General features: G+C 35.9%; 1 protein-coding gene across 2 annotated transcripts; it reads left to right on the plus strand.

Moving 5' to 3' along the window:
• Positions 1-1,560: 1,560 nt before the first annotated feature.
• Positions 1,561-12,243, plus strand: kcnk4a (potassium channel, subfamily K, member 4a). Of its 2 annotated transcripts, none has more exons than XM_058798296.1 (8): positions 1,561-2,019; positions 3,089-3,212; positions 3,671-3,899; positions 4,713-4,836; positions 4,917-5,077; positions 8,890-9,076; positions 10,302-10,438; positions 11,109-12,243. In XM_058798296.1, the coding sequence occupies exons 3-8, from the start codon at positions 3,711-3,713 to the stop codon at positions 11,952-11,954; spliced, it is 1,644 nt and encodes a 547-aa protein (XP_058654279.1). In that variant the 5' UTR covers positions 1,561-2,019; positions 3,089-3,212; positions 3,671-3,710; the 3' UTR covers positions 11,955-12,243. The 2 variants fall into 2 exon arrangements, with proteins under 2 accessions (XP_058654279.1, XP_058654280.1); XM_058798297.1 differs by having other exon boundaries at positions 3,699-3,899.
• The last annotated feature ends 2,178 nt before the right edge of the window (positions 12,244-14,421 follow it).

The following is a 14,421-nucleotide window of genomic DNA, read 5'->3' on the forward strand; positions in this document are numbered from 1 at the left end:
CTCTGGTTCACAACATTTCTACTCCTCTATAAGAAATGTACTTCTGGCATAATGTCTTTTACACAAACCTCCTTCAGTCACAAGTAATTTCCACAGTTAAAGTACAACCTGTTTTGCAGAATAATGTAATAATAGATTGAGATAACGCATGAACATGGTGTTATGCACTTGTGTTTTCAAAAGCCAAATGTTAGTCATTGTTGGAGCAGAAATCAAAGGCATGTCTAGGGCTGTGATATCACATATCAGAGCTTTTAAAGGATTTAAAGGCCATTTTGGTCTTTGCATCAGCTCGGTCAGGGAGTTCTGTTTATTCTCTCCTGAGCTTTGGCTGGGTCCAGAGAGCCCACTGCTCACTTACAGTGAATGTTTTGAATTCTGAGCTTTAATGTTTGACGTTGATTTAGTATTGCACTTCTGTCCACAGATGACAGACATCCAGTCCATTTAGTGCTGGGTCATCACCATAGCTGATGTCTTCATACCTTCATTTTAGGTATGAAGTTTGTGCTATATTGTGAATATATATATATACACAGAAATGCACAGCCTTAAGAACCTTATTGCGGTAACGCTGTATTTTAAGGTATCCTTGTTGCACAAGTTACATGTACTTACTATTATAATAATTAATTATGCATAATTACATGCAAGTAACCCTAAAACAAACCCTATTCCTACCATAACCATATAGTATGTGCATGTAGTTAATTAATAATACTTAGTACTTAAATGTGTAATTACACTGTAACAAGGACCCCTAAAAATAATATGTAACCCTTCTTGCTTTTATAAAATTATTGTCAATTTATGCCCTTATTTATACTGTACATATTTCCATTAAAACAGTATTTTATTGGGCTAACAGTACAGGGAGGTGTATTTCATTTTTACAAATGAAAACTAGGCAGCACAATCCATTCAGTAGGTTGGGTGCAATTTTGTACTGAAATGAATGAAATTGCTTAAATTCTAATTAAAATGTGTGTACTGTACTTAGTATTTTATGTAGTCAGGGTTTCATAAAAGCAACACTATTGAAGAACTGTGAAAATAGGTAGTGTGAATTATTCAATGACTTTCTAAAGTTATATTCGAATGTTTATTGCCTTCATGTTTAATCAGTTAAAACGTCCTATCTGCATTTTATTCAGCTAAAGCAATAGCGTACCTTTTTTATTGCCACAAGAAATAACATACAGAAATCAATGCCAGGGGTGAGTAGGCTAAGATTGAAAATACAATTAAAGGTTGCAAAATCAGGAAAACATAAAATGACACAGTGAGACAGTTTTATGTTAGTAGACCGGGAAGATTTTTAAACTAGCAGTTCACTCGTACAACTGTACCTTCACATTGAACTTCTCAAAAGGGGCGGGGCTATATAAAGTGCATTGGTTATTTCAAACTGCATTGACCAATCAGCATCCAGAATTATAATACGCGCTCACATCACCTGAATTTATTACTGCTTTTTAGTCTTTAAAGCATATAAAATGCAAGCAAATAAGGATAGAAATTTATGAAGGATCTCAGATTATAATTTGGGCACATGGACAAACGAACCTGTCTATCACAGCTATACAATTTTGATTCCCAAAAGGTTCTGGGAACGTTTTTGTTTACAAAAGAACCTTCAGAGAACGTTCTTAGAACGTTAATAATTGGTTCCCAGAAAATAACCTAGCGGAGTGTTTGCTGGGATTTCATGACATAACCCCAGTGCTTTACATTAAAAGATGAGATGAAAGATGAGAGAAGAGCGCTCAACAAAAATGTTTTAAACACCTGAAACAGATGAATAGACTGTCAGCTTTCGTGTCTCTGCCAAACAATCCTCTCTCCTCCCCTCCTCTCTCCGTCTCTTCCCTGCTCTTTTTCTTCTCTCATGTTGGCAGGTTCACGTAAGATTTGGGAATGGGGAAAGTCCTGATGAGTGCATGTATCCTTCCTCACAGTGGTCTGCAGGAGAGAGGGAACTCCTCACTACACCCACTCCCGACGGAACCGCGCGCTGAGGTAAGATAACACTCCCTCACAAACTTTACACGTGTTTTTTATGCTGTTTTGTAAAGCATTACACTGATTAAACGAATAGTTAACATTTTAAAGTAGATATGAAGGTGAACAGTTACTTTTTATTGCCTGTTGCATTGCAAATAATCAAAAATGAAACAATAACAGTGATTTGCATGTGGAACACTCTCAGAAAAAAGGTACATTTTCAAAATATGTATCATTTGGGTACTAATATATATCTTTGTACCTTGTTTACCCCTAAGAAGTGCATAGATGTCCCTGAAAAGGTACCACCCCACTGACAGCTTTTGTACTTTTTTTGAGAGTGAAGATGAATTATGAATTATTATGAATTTGCTTTGTTTTAATGTAAATCTTAAGCATATAGGGTAAAGTATGAAAGTCTTGTTTATTATAGGATGTACTAATAGCCTATATATTAGTCTACTTGGTTAATAAAGTAAGGTCTGATAAAGGTAATATCAAAGTCATTTTAATTTAATAAATGTAAGTCTTTAATCCGATTTTGGGAGCAACACAATTTTTTATTCCAAAACTTTACCTTTTTTTTTTTTTTTTTTTTTGTGCTTTACCCATCTGTAATTGTTTATTTTGTAAGATCTGTAACCATTTAATGTTCTTTGCAAAACAAAAAATATAAAAAAAACTCAATTCTCAATCATTTCACACATGCAAGTTGTGCATATTTACGTTTTCATAATAAATGCATTGTAAAACATAACACGGTAAAGTAAAACAAATGATTGCAAATACTTAAAGTGACAACATAATGTATACCATAATATACGGTAACCATGCGTCTACAAAGTAAGTCCCAGAGAGCCCTGGTGAGCATCAAGGTTCTGTCAGAGGGCCGTAGAACAATTTGTTTACACAGACCTTTGCCAGAAGTTCTGTTTCAATGTCGTCATGTGTTGTCTTCTTACCTCTGTGCCTTTATCCCTTTCCTGTTCTGCGTCTGGACTGGGTCAAGGCTCCTGAAGCTCAAAGCTGATCTGGAGTCAGTTTCAGGGTGTTCAGAGCATTTTTTGACCATTATGTCTCACAGGTTTTTGTGTGTGCCAGTGGAAGAGGCTATGCAGAGACAAAAAGAGTGTATAAACAACTACAGCAAACATCTGATATGGAGGAAATGGAGAAAACAGTGAATTTGGAAAAACATCGTTGATAAGGTAAATTGATCTCTTTTTTTTATTACATATACAGTGACCCTAGACATATTCTGTTACTTAGGTGCTCATAATAATAAATTAATGTCAATGAAATAGATAACAAAATATCAAATAAGCTGCCATTTATTTTAAATAGAGGGAGCACAAATACTTTCAAGCAGAACATTTTATAAAAAGAAGTGATACTGTTCAAAATGAGATTTAATTTGCAATAATTTGTTTTGCAGTAACATTCTGTGTAAATCTGTGTAATTTTTACATACTTTGAAGTGATCCTAAATACTTTTTGGGGCCACTGTGCTTTGCCAAATAGTCAAAACACACTCACATTTCTTCATTTGTCGTGATAAGCAAAGATAATTTCATTATTGTGTTAATTTCCCTTGACGTTCTTCTCTTTGCTCCACCTAACCTGATGGACACATGATTATCAGTGTTTCCAAAACATTCATCCACAGTATGTGGCATCTTGTTTGACGTCATCAGCATCTCGTAGCCATGCGGTACACAACACTGTTGACCATCCTGGCAGCTGTGCTGCTGTATTTGGTGTTGGGGGCTCTGGTGTTCGGCTGGCTGGAGTCCTCCAGGGAGGAATGGGCTCACCGCGAGCTGCTGACGTCTCGAATGGCTTTCCTACAGAACCACAGCTGCGTCACTCCTGACAGTCTGAAAGAGTTCACAGAGGTCCGTTTGAAAATGTAAATGTAAAAAAATTAAGTGGAATTACAATCTATAACTTGGGGAGTTGGTGTAGAAATAATTTACATTCTGAAATTGCTAGTAAGTCACAATTAATTATAAAGAAATGACAAGCAACATATTGAATTAACTATTATAATAGTATTTTATGAATAACATACTCCAATAATCTTTATTCATTTACTACTTTGAAAAATAATATATAACCAATAATTAAAAATATTAAAAATTGAAATATTTATTCAAATAAAGCTAAAATAAAATGTTAAATGAAAACTTAAATAGAAATATAAAAAGGCACCAAAAATGAATAAATTCAGAAAAGCACATAACAAAATTACTAAAACTTAAAAAACCTGTATGTATATATATATATATATATATATATATATATACATATATAAATAAAAACTAAATGTAAACTAAAATTATAAAACTGAAAACAAAATATTAAATAGAAGGCAAATTAAATTATCAATAAATACTATACTACAGCAAATTTTAGTTTTACTAATTTTGTAATATGCTTTTGTCCTTTTTAATTTTGTTGTTGTTTTATATATAATATTTATATTTAATATTAGTTAGTACTTTATTTCAATTACTTGCCAAGACAACACTCCTAAAATTCATTTTTATATTTTCAAGTTTAAGTTTGTTTTTTAAATATTTAATTTTATCTGAGCTTTATTTTAATTAACATGAATAAGTATTTTTTTTATAAATATTCTGTCTGTGTATGTGTGTGTGTAGATATATATGTACACTGGGGCATCATCTATCATCTTTTCACTTTAGAAAGTGGTTGATGCCATTGAAGCAGGTGTGGATGCCAGAAGCACATCCAATAGCACACTCCGTACCAGCAGATGGGATCCATCCAATGCTTTCTTCTTCTGTGGTACCATCATAACCACTATTGGTGAGATTTTTCACTTTAGAATTTCATTTTTCGCTTTCATCATCTTAGAGCTTGATTTCACATGTTCTCCTCTTCTTTAGGCTTTGGAAACATTTCTCCCAAAACAAAAGGCGGTCAGTTGTTCTGTATATTTTATGCTCTGGTGGGGATCCCCATGTTTGGAATACTGTTAGCAGGGGTTGGAGACCACCTGGGCACCCTGCTGAGAAGAGCGGTGGCAAAGATAGAGACTCTGTTCTTGGTAAGTGAGTCTTTAAAATTCAGACCATTAGAAAATTAGATTAATAATGTGGACAAAGAGATAAGTGATAAGCGGGCCGTAAGTGATTACATATTGTAATCACTTACAATATGTAAAAAAAAAAAAAAAAAACTTTTCTCCTTATTTATTCCTTCCCTTGCTAGCTTGTACTTATTTAAACAATGCCTGAGACTTGGTGTTACAAGCACTTCATTTGTCGGATTGCCTCTTCAAGATGAATCGCTTCATGTGTTCCCCAAATTGTAAGTCGCTTTGGATAAAAGCGTCTGCAAAATGACTAAATGTAAAATGTAAATGTAAATGTATTGTATTAACAACTCATTGTAAAGAGCATTTGCAACATGAACTTTTGATACAGAAATTGTATTGTATTACGAAACATTTCAAAGTAATGTAATAAAAAATTATAAATCTTTTTTCTTATAAGATTTTTCTACAGACATTAACGACGAATAACCTTTAACATGAGCTCCATCTTGAAACAGGCTCTTTAAAAACAACTGTTTAAAGGGGTGGTTGACTGTTTTTCTTCTAGGCTTCATTCTGTTTATGGGGTGCAGTCTAACATGTGTTAATGCTTCATTTAAAAAAAAAAAACGCATTATTTTTCACATAATTTTCCTTTATTCCACACCGCTCTGTCCCTTCTCCTATGAACGCGCTGATCATTTCCTGCTTTTGTGAAGCCCCTCCCTCAGAAATACGCGATGGGCTCTGATTGGTTAGTTGGTCCAGTGTGTTGTGATTGGCTAAACCACCTCTAGTGCGCATCTAAACATACTGCCCCTCAGCTCAGCGGCTTGTGCTCCGGTTGTATTGTAAACAATGGCTTCGTCTATATTGCTTATCAATTTGAGCCTGATTGACACCCAGAGAATATTAGTGAAGAGGATCGTGCAGAACCTGTGCAAGCACGCGGCTCTTAATGGTATGTTTTTTGTTTGTTGTTGTCTCATACTTTTAGATACGCTGTTATTTGTAAATGCTACTGCTTATATTAGCTTTTAATATACGGTTTTATTCTGATTAAAGCTTTAATACAGTACGGCAACCGCACGCGCGTCCATATATAACGCTTCTCATAGCTGTGTGAAAATAAGTGTATAAATGGAACAGTTCATTGTTGGAGCTGATCTGACGATCTGAATGAGAGAGAGAGAGAGAGAGAGAGAGAGATGCAGAGTGTGTGCAGAGCAGGGCGACGCGAGGAACAGGATTAAGAACCATGCTTTAGAACACTGATTTTGAAACTTCTGAATCCATTAAAATCGTTAGAAGACAGAATCGTGATTCATATATGAATAGATTTTTTCGTGCACCCCTAGTTTTCTCTTGCTCTTCACTAAAGCAGCACAACATGGCCTCGCCCCCTTTGCTGCATGTTCCTGGGGGTGGAGTTTATCTGGGTTTGTGACGTAACGGACCCGGGAAGTAGCTCGTTGTAGTCCCTACGAGCCGTTTTTGTAGGCATTAAACTGCCAGAATTTTAAAAGACGATATCTCTGTTTGCATTGAACTTTCAGCTTTGCAACTTTGCAGATATTGTTTATGCTCAAACAGCAACTTGTCTGACCATAGAACACTTTTCCACTTTGAAACAGTCTATGTTAAATGAGCCTTGGCCCACAGGACACGATGGCGCTTCTGGACTATGTTCACATATGGCTTCCTTTTTGCATGATAGAGCTTTAGACCGTGTTCACACTTGGCGTCTTTTTTGACTAGAAAAAGTTGACCTGGCAGCGTCTGTTACAAATAGCAGCCGAGAGCGTCTTTTGTTTCCATAGCAACAGCTGCAACAGTAGCTAGCGCTGTGTGCTGCAGAAACGTCTGCTTTTGAAGTTAATGGGGAGGGTGTCGGTTCACAACGACGTTCGTGGGAGCGCGACATTATACGGGGAAGGAAACTGTATGGTGCTTCCAAAAATTTAGTCCAGGAGCTCCGGTTGGATGATGCACGGTTTCATACTGTTCCTTGTGCTCCGAAACTAGTACGATCTGTCTACCGGCTATCTTCCCCTTTTTTCTTGTTGTTTTTGTTGTTATGGAAATGACTCGCCACTCGCTTGTCATTGGTCAGCTGTCAAAAAGGCGCTTGACGTAGGGTGTTTTTTTCAGAAAAGTTTTTTCAACTTGAAAAGACGCTCTGAGCTGCAGAAAAAGACGCTGGCGGTGGCGTTTTAAAAAGCGCTCAGGACTTTTTTGAAAACACAGTTTACTCCATAGGATTATAATGTAAAACAGACACTGGCAGCTTCAAAAAAGACGCCAAGTGTGAACACGGCCTTAGTTGGCATCTGCAGATGGCACGGCGGATTGTGTTTACCGACAGTGGTTTCTGGAAGTATTCCTGGGCCCATTTAGTAATGTCAATGACAGAATCATGCCGATGAGTGATGCAGTGTCGTCTGAGGGCCCGAAGACCACGGACATCCAACAAAGGTCTTCGGCCTTGTCCTTTATGCACAGAGATTTCTCCAGTTTCTCTGAATCTTTTGGTGATGTTATGCACTGTAGATGATGAGATTTGCAAAGCCTTTGCAATTTGACGTTGAGAAACATTGTTTTTAAAGTATTCCACAATCTTTATACGCACTCTTTCACAGATCGGAGAGCCTCTGCCCATCTTTACTTCTGAGAGACTCTGCCTCTCTAATCGCCTGTTTACACCTGGTCATTTCATGGGTTTTCGCTGATCGGATATCTGATTTGTTAAAACGTTTCCATTTACACTTGGCCACATAAATGTGTCTTTGCAAAACGGATATAAATCCGTTCTTCAATTCCCGCACTATAAGCAAATTTAGCAGAGTTCACGTCAATGAAAGCAATATATATGTGCTGAATTTTATTCATTATCAGCTATTTCAATATCAAAGACCGTAACAGGAGAGAGTGCGGCATCAGCACAGGAAAGAGTTAGTCTCACTACTTTTAATGAAGATGATTGTGTGTTGAGAGTCTACGACTTGAGAGTCTGCCTATAACACGCTCTCACACGTTTATTATTTTTTACATTTTGGGAGGAGTAAAATTTACATATGTGGTTTCAACAACCAGATGCATTTACACTTGTCCAGTTTCATCTGGAATGCGGCCCAGACTACTTCCTGAAGTGATTTGAGCAATCGGATTTATATCCGTCTCGAATGCATTTCAGAGGGCATTTAGACCTGGTCTTTTCACAATCAGATAGCTATCTGATCAGAAAAAACGCATGAAGTGACCAGGTGTAAACAGGCCCTAGACATCCCTTTTATAGCTAATCATGTTACAGACCTAATGTCAATTAACTGTTCACCCAGCTGAATCTTTTCAAAATTTCTTGCTTTTTCAGCCCTTTGTTGCCCCCGTGCCAACTTTTTTGAGATCTGTAGCAGGCATCAAATTTGAAATGAGCTCATTTAGTGGATAAAAGATTTTGCCATTAGTGTCTTGCCTTATTATGATTATTACTGTAAACTGCATGCAGCCCAAAAAGACAGCCTTGAATTGTTTTCCATTGAGTTGATCAACAAGTCTTCAGCAAGAACCGCCATACAATCAGTACACACTAAAGACATTCTTAAGAAATTACCTGAGAACCTCTAAAGAATTACACTTAATTATAAATTTCTTAAAATTTATCTTGGGAAATTTCTTAATATTTTTGCTTATAAAGATTTATGTGAATCCAGCCCCTGATTCCCAAGTACTAATAAGCATCAAATCATTTAAAAAATAACAAAGATAACTGTATTAGGTAGTCAGGTTATGTTGAAAATTGTCTTGAATTTTTTCCTGCTGAACAGCGTAAGGGTGTGAAGCCCACCAGCGTCCGTGTCATCTCTGCTGTCTTCTCCATCCTGATTGGCTGCTTAGTCTTCATTGCTGTGCCGACCATGGTTTTTCAGGAAGTGGAGAGCTGGAGCCTGTTGGAAGCAGTGTACTTTGTCGTGATCACCCTGACCACGGTGGGCTTTGGGGACTATGTGGCAGGTGCACAGATATATGATGTCTACATACAATAATCGTTACATATGATTTAGTTTACTGTGTCATGTGACCGTATGATAATTCTGTTAAGGAGCTCACTATTGTATTATGCTTGGAATTGCAGGATGTTTTGTGGTCATTGGATCCAGACGGCCATGAAGTTGCAGACATTTACATCATCTAATTATGTTTCTAAAGCCATAAACACTAATTGTAATAGAATTGATTGTAATAGCTGTAATTTTAGACCAGAGCAGGCACTTATCTCTAATCTATGTTAGTAATTTGTCATTTAACAGACGAAAAGTGACTTACAGTAGACCTAATAAAGGAACAGTTTTATTGACTCAAATGTAGTCTTCTCAGTGTTTTCATGTTATTTAATCAACAATCAAACTCCAAACTCAGTCTAGTGGTTTTCTCTATATTTTTTGTTTTGCTTTAGTCATACTTGTTATCTTTTGCCTCAAAAAATTGCTTTAAATTTATATATTTTATTATGCCATATTCATTAAATCCATTTCCCGTTTTACTGACTACATTTTCTGTTATTTAATCAATGATAAGGTATTGAACTGTAACATACTGAATTTAACCACTTTTTAAAATGTTTTTAACTATAGTATATTTTTCTTGTAGTAATTTAGATATTTATATTTTATATTTATTTTAAAAATGTATATATATATATATATATACATATATATATATATATATATATATATAGTATATGTATACAGTAAAGACATTTATATTGTCACAGACATACAGAAGATTAGTAGATTATTTCAAGTAAATTCTGTTCTTTTGAACTTTCTGTTCATCAAAATTATATTTAATATATATATATATATATATATATACACACAATATATTAAATAGAACACAGTTATTTTAAATGTGTAAAATTATTTCACAATATTACTGTATTTATTGTATTTTTTATTTTAAAAAATGCAGCCTTGTTAAGCATAAGAAACTTCAAAAACACCAAAAACCGACCCAAAACATTTGAGTGGTGGTGTATATTTTTGGTAGAGCTTAACTTGTATTTAACTTGGAATATTTTTTTAAGTGCTTTGCTCATTTGAACAATGGTGTTTGCCCATGGCTCAATCTTCAAACCAGCAATCTTCCCATTATACCAGCCCAGAGCTTTCAACCACCAGGCCACATCACCCCTGTGAACAAACCCTGTGTCATTATCTTTCCCTTTCCTGCATTTCAGAGAACAGGAGAGATGGAACGCCCCTGTACAAGCCGTTGGTGTGGTTGTGGATAGTGTTTGGTCTGGCGTATTTTGCATCTATCCTCACTATGATTGGGAACTGGCTTAGAGTGCTGTCAAAGAAAACTCGTGCAGAGGTGAGACAGACAGAATTTTATTCAGGAAGGATCCATTAAATTGACCAAAAGTGACAGCAAAGACATTAATAGTATTACAAAAGAATTCTATTTCAAAGAATCATGGGGGAAAAAGTATAACAGTATCAAAAAAAAACAAAAAAAACAGCAAAGGTTTTCAACATAAGATTTTTTTTCTTGAACAAAAAATCTGCATATTAGAATGATTTATGAGGGATCATTTGACACTGAAAACTGGAGTAATGATGCTAAAAAAACAGTTTTGCATCACAGGAATAAATTACATTTTAAATTATATTAAAATAGAAAACAGTTATTTTAAATTTTAAAAAATATTTAACAATATTACTGTTTTTACTGTATTTTTTTATCAAATATATGCAGCCTAGGTGAACAAGAAACGTCTTTTAAAAATATTTTTAAAACATTTTACCAACTCCAAACTTTTGAATGACAAGTGTATAGTTTTAGGATTTGTCCCAAATGAGTTTGTTAAAAAAAATTGTATGGAATCATTTTTTTGCATGTTTTTAGGCTCTTATTAACCACCTTTTTACTGCTTGTATTACAAAAAAATCACCTTCTCATAAGTTAATTCTCACAAGTTCTCTCCATAAAGTTTTTTTTTTTAATTTTTTATTTTTTTTATGGTACTGTGTTTTTCTTTTAGATGGAGGAGCTGAGAGCCCATGCAACAGACTGGACTCAGAACATCCAGAACATGTCCATGGACTTCCGTATTCCCGTGCCACTGGATCTCAACGACCCCTTCCAGCTCCAACGGCGTCGTAGACGGAAGCATCACCGCCATCATCGCCACCCAAGACTGAGCGCAGCGGGATTGGCTCATGGAATCTCTCTCGATGCCGATGTTATCCGAGAGAATGGACACCTGATTCTCGGCTGGCCTGCGTGCAAGTACACCCCAGGGTCTGATATCAGGTCTGAAGCACTGTCCCGATCCAGGTCGTGGTGTAGGTTAGATGGGGCGTATGAGGTGAGACCAGGATCGAGGCTGACGGTAGGACCAGCGTCAAGATCCGTCTCGAGGTTAGAGCTGAAACCACCATCAAGACCCGGATCCAGAGCCATTTCCAGGTCCCCTTCAGAATCTGGAACCGGATCAGTCTCTGGATCCGAGACGCCGTCGGAAGCCTGGTCAGAATATGAATACGAGTCAAATTCGCGTAACTCAGAAGACCTGGAGTCTGGAGCTGAAGGGACTCTCAGATCACTGGAAAGTCGGAAGGATGTTCCTGTCGTCGTGGTTGACAGCTGCGGTCCACCTCATCCCTCCCTTCTGGACTTCTTTGGTGAGAACCTGGCGTACATTGACGAGTCTTCGGACGCTCTTAGTGATCGGGTCAAACCTGCTAGACAGAACCGCCAACGCAAAGCCAAGAGGAGGAGCATGACGAGACAGATTCCCCACTCACATCCTGTCAGACTGCAGAGGGAGATCAGTAGTGAACTACAACCTCCATCGCACCCTCCAACACCTCCTCCTCAAACCTGAAAAATAAATATCTGACCAAAGGTTCTGTTAGCTTTCAGCATCACAGTTTGAAGATTCCACACATGACTGATGCAGACCATCACAAATATGCGTGTAAATATAGTAAATAAAAAATTAAAATGGTTTGTGCATTGTACAAAAACAGTTCATGCCTACCAGGCAAACATAAATGTGGTTTTGTTCAGAATAGCATACTACCATTTTTGTATGTGCTTTTGTCAAAGGTTTGGGGTAAAACTATTTGTTTTTTTGTTTTGTTTTTTTTGTCCAAGGCTGCATTTATTTGATCAATAATACTGTAAAAACAATAATATTGTGAAGGATTTTTTTTTTTTTTTTTTTTTACAAATCAGAATAACTTTTATTTTTTATTTTATTATATTTTATTATATATTATTATTTTATTTTATATAATTTATTTTAAAATGTAATTAATTCCTGTGATGCAAAGCTGAATTTTCAGCATCATTACTCCAGTCTTCAGTGTCACATGATCCTTCAGAAATCATTCTAAAATGCTGATTTACTGCTTAAGAAATTATTATCAAATAAAGCATTTATTTGAAATAGAAATGTTGAATAAAACTATGAATTTCTTTTAAACACTTTTTACTGACCCCAAACTTTTAAACAGCTGTGCATACTGTGTATAAGGTGTAATGTCCAGATGGTCAACAATATTTGCTGAAATTTTGCAATAAATAATAGAGCACACTATACTAAGTGTTGTAGCCTATCTCACAATGCAATTTACTTACCTTTACCATCCATTTCCAGATGAATCTGAAGTAACATCATCCACATTAAACATATTTTTTCCCCATTATTTTCACTTTTTGATTCTGATTTTTGCAAAATAACCTTTTTTTTTTTTCAAAATATTAACTGGACACCATGCTGAATAAAACATGCTTCATGACGTCATGTATCAACAGTGTATCCTACTATATAAAATTAGATGTATGTGTTCTCTTACATATAATATTTAATAAATGTAGTATTCTATTCTGAACATAGCCAGAAATTTGAAAAAAATCAGCGAATCAGATGTTTGTTTAAATGTTTAACTTGTCACTGCCACCAGTCATCATATTTTAGTCATAATATTTAATAGAATTCACTGTAAATTTTATGCTGTCAGTGAAATAAGTAATAGGTTAGTGTTCTGATTTGTAACCACAAAAAAAGTGAATGGTAAATGCTGTTGTTTTTAGGAGTGATATTTTATTTGTAGTGTCTTGCTTGTTAATATTCCTAGTTTTTAGTATTATAGTTATATGCTTTAGTTATATAAAAAATACTGTTTATATTTTGCATGATATTCTTTGAGAAAATAGGAGATCATTTGTTGTAAGAAGCACATTGTTTATTGAAATATTTTATTTGTGTGCCAAATTGGTTATAATTTTATTGTCATGAATACAATGTTTGGTTGTTGTTTCATTTCTGATTTTTTTTTTTTTTTTTGTACATCACGGCAGATTTCAGACAAAGAGATCTAAAATATCTGGAGGATGATAAAAGGAGAAATCTTATTACATGGCTACTTTTGAACGTCCATCCATGTTGTCGGCTGGAGGTTGTAGAGGCAGAATCTACCAGCAGGGGCTAACATGCTCCATATCAAGTTTTGTACCCATTATTAAGCGCCCTCCTGTGGTCATCTGAACTGGGCAAATCTCAAGGTTTAAATCCCGTGATTTAAAAAAAAATAAAAATGCTTAACAGGGAATAAATCGAGTCGGTTGTTTGTACAAATGTTATATTTGCGGCTTACACACAGAGACCCGCTCTGAACACACTGCTCACTTTCCAGAGCGGATATCCATACATTTACCCAAACACACTTTACAGCATGTACACAAACAGAATGTTTACAAAAAGAAGCAATTTCGATGGTGAATTTTCACAGCAGAAGCTAGATGAGCTTTTAAATGCCCTTGGTGTGGGAAGACGAGGCGAATGAGAGAGGGAGCGAGTATGTCCCAGCGTGAGACAGATCCAGGAATGGCTTTTGTAAGGCCCTGGCTGTGGGGATAAATGCCGGTTGCAGAGTAAAGGGGGTATTTAGAGGGAAGAGGACAAACACATGGTGGCGGTTTACAGAGGAGCTTTTCCGCAGGGCTTCCAAAGCACCCTTAAATTCTACCTCTGCACTTCAGCCCCACCTAACACAACTTCTACACCCATAATACTAATGTCTCGAACCGGAAGCTGTTTCCTTTCATAACCTGAGCGTGACTGAGATGGATTTCTGAGGGAAAATGTTTAGCAATGTCTTGCTTTAGAAGTGGTCAGTGACGCACCTGGACTTGGAAAGCAGTCTAATGGAAGTAAACATTTAACTATGTAATTTTGTAAATTATATATATATTTAAATATAAAAAGAGTTTGTGAATAAAACCCCGGCTTTTTCTTGTACAGAGTAAGATAATCATTAAATGAATTAAATGCAGGTTTGGGAACT

This window comes from Onychostoma macrolepis, chromosome 14 (assembly GCF_012432095.1).
Source record: "Onychostoma macrolepis isolate SWU-2019 chromosome 14, ASM1243209v1, whole genome shotgun sequence".
Taxonomy (NCBI): Eukaryota; Metazoa; Chordata; class Actinopteri; order Cypriniformes; family Cyprinidae; genus Onychostoma; species Onychostoma macrolepis.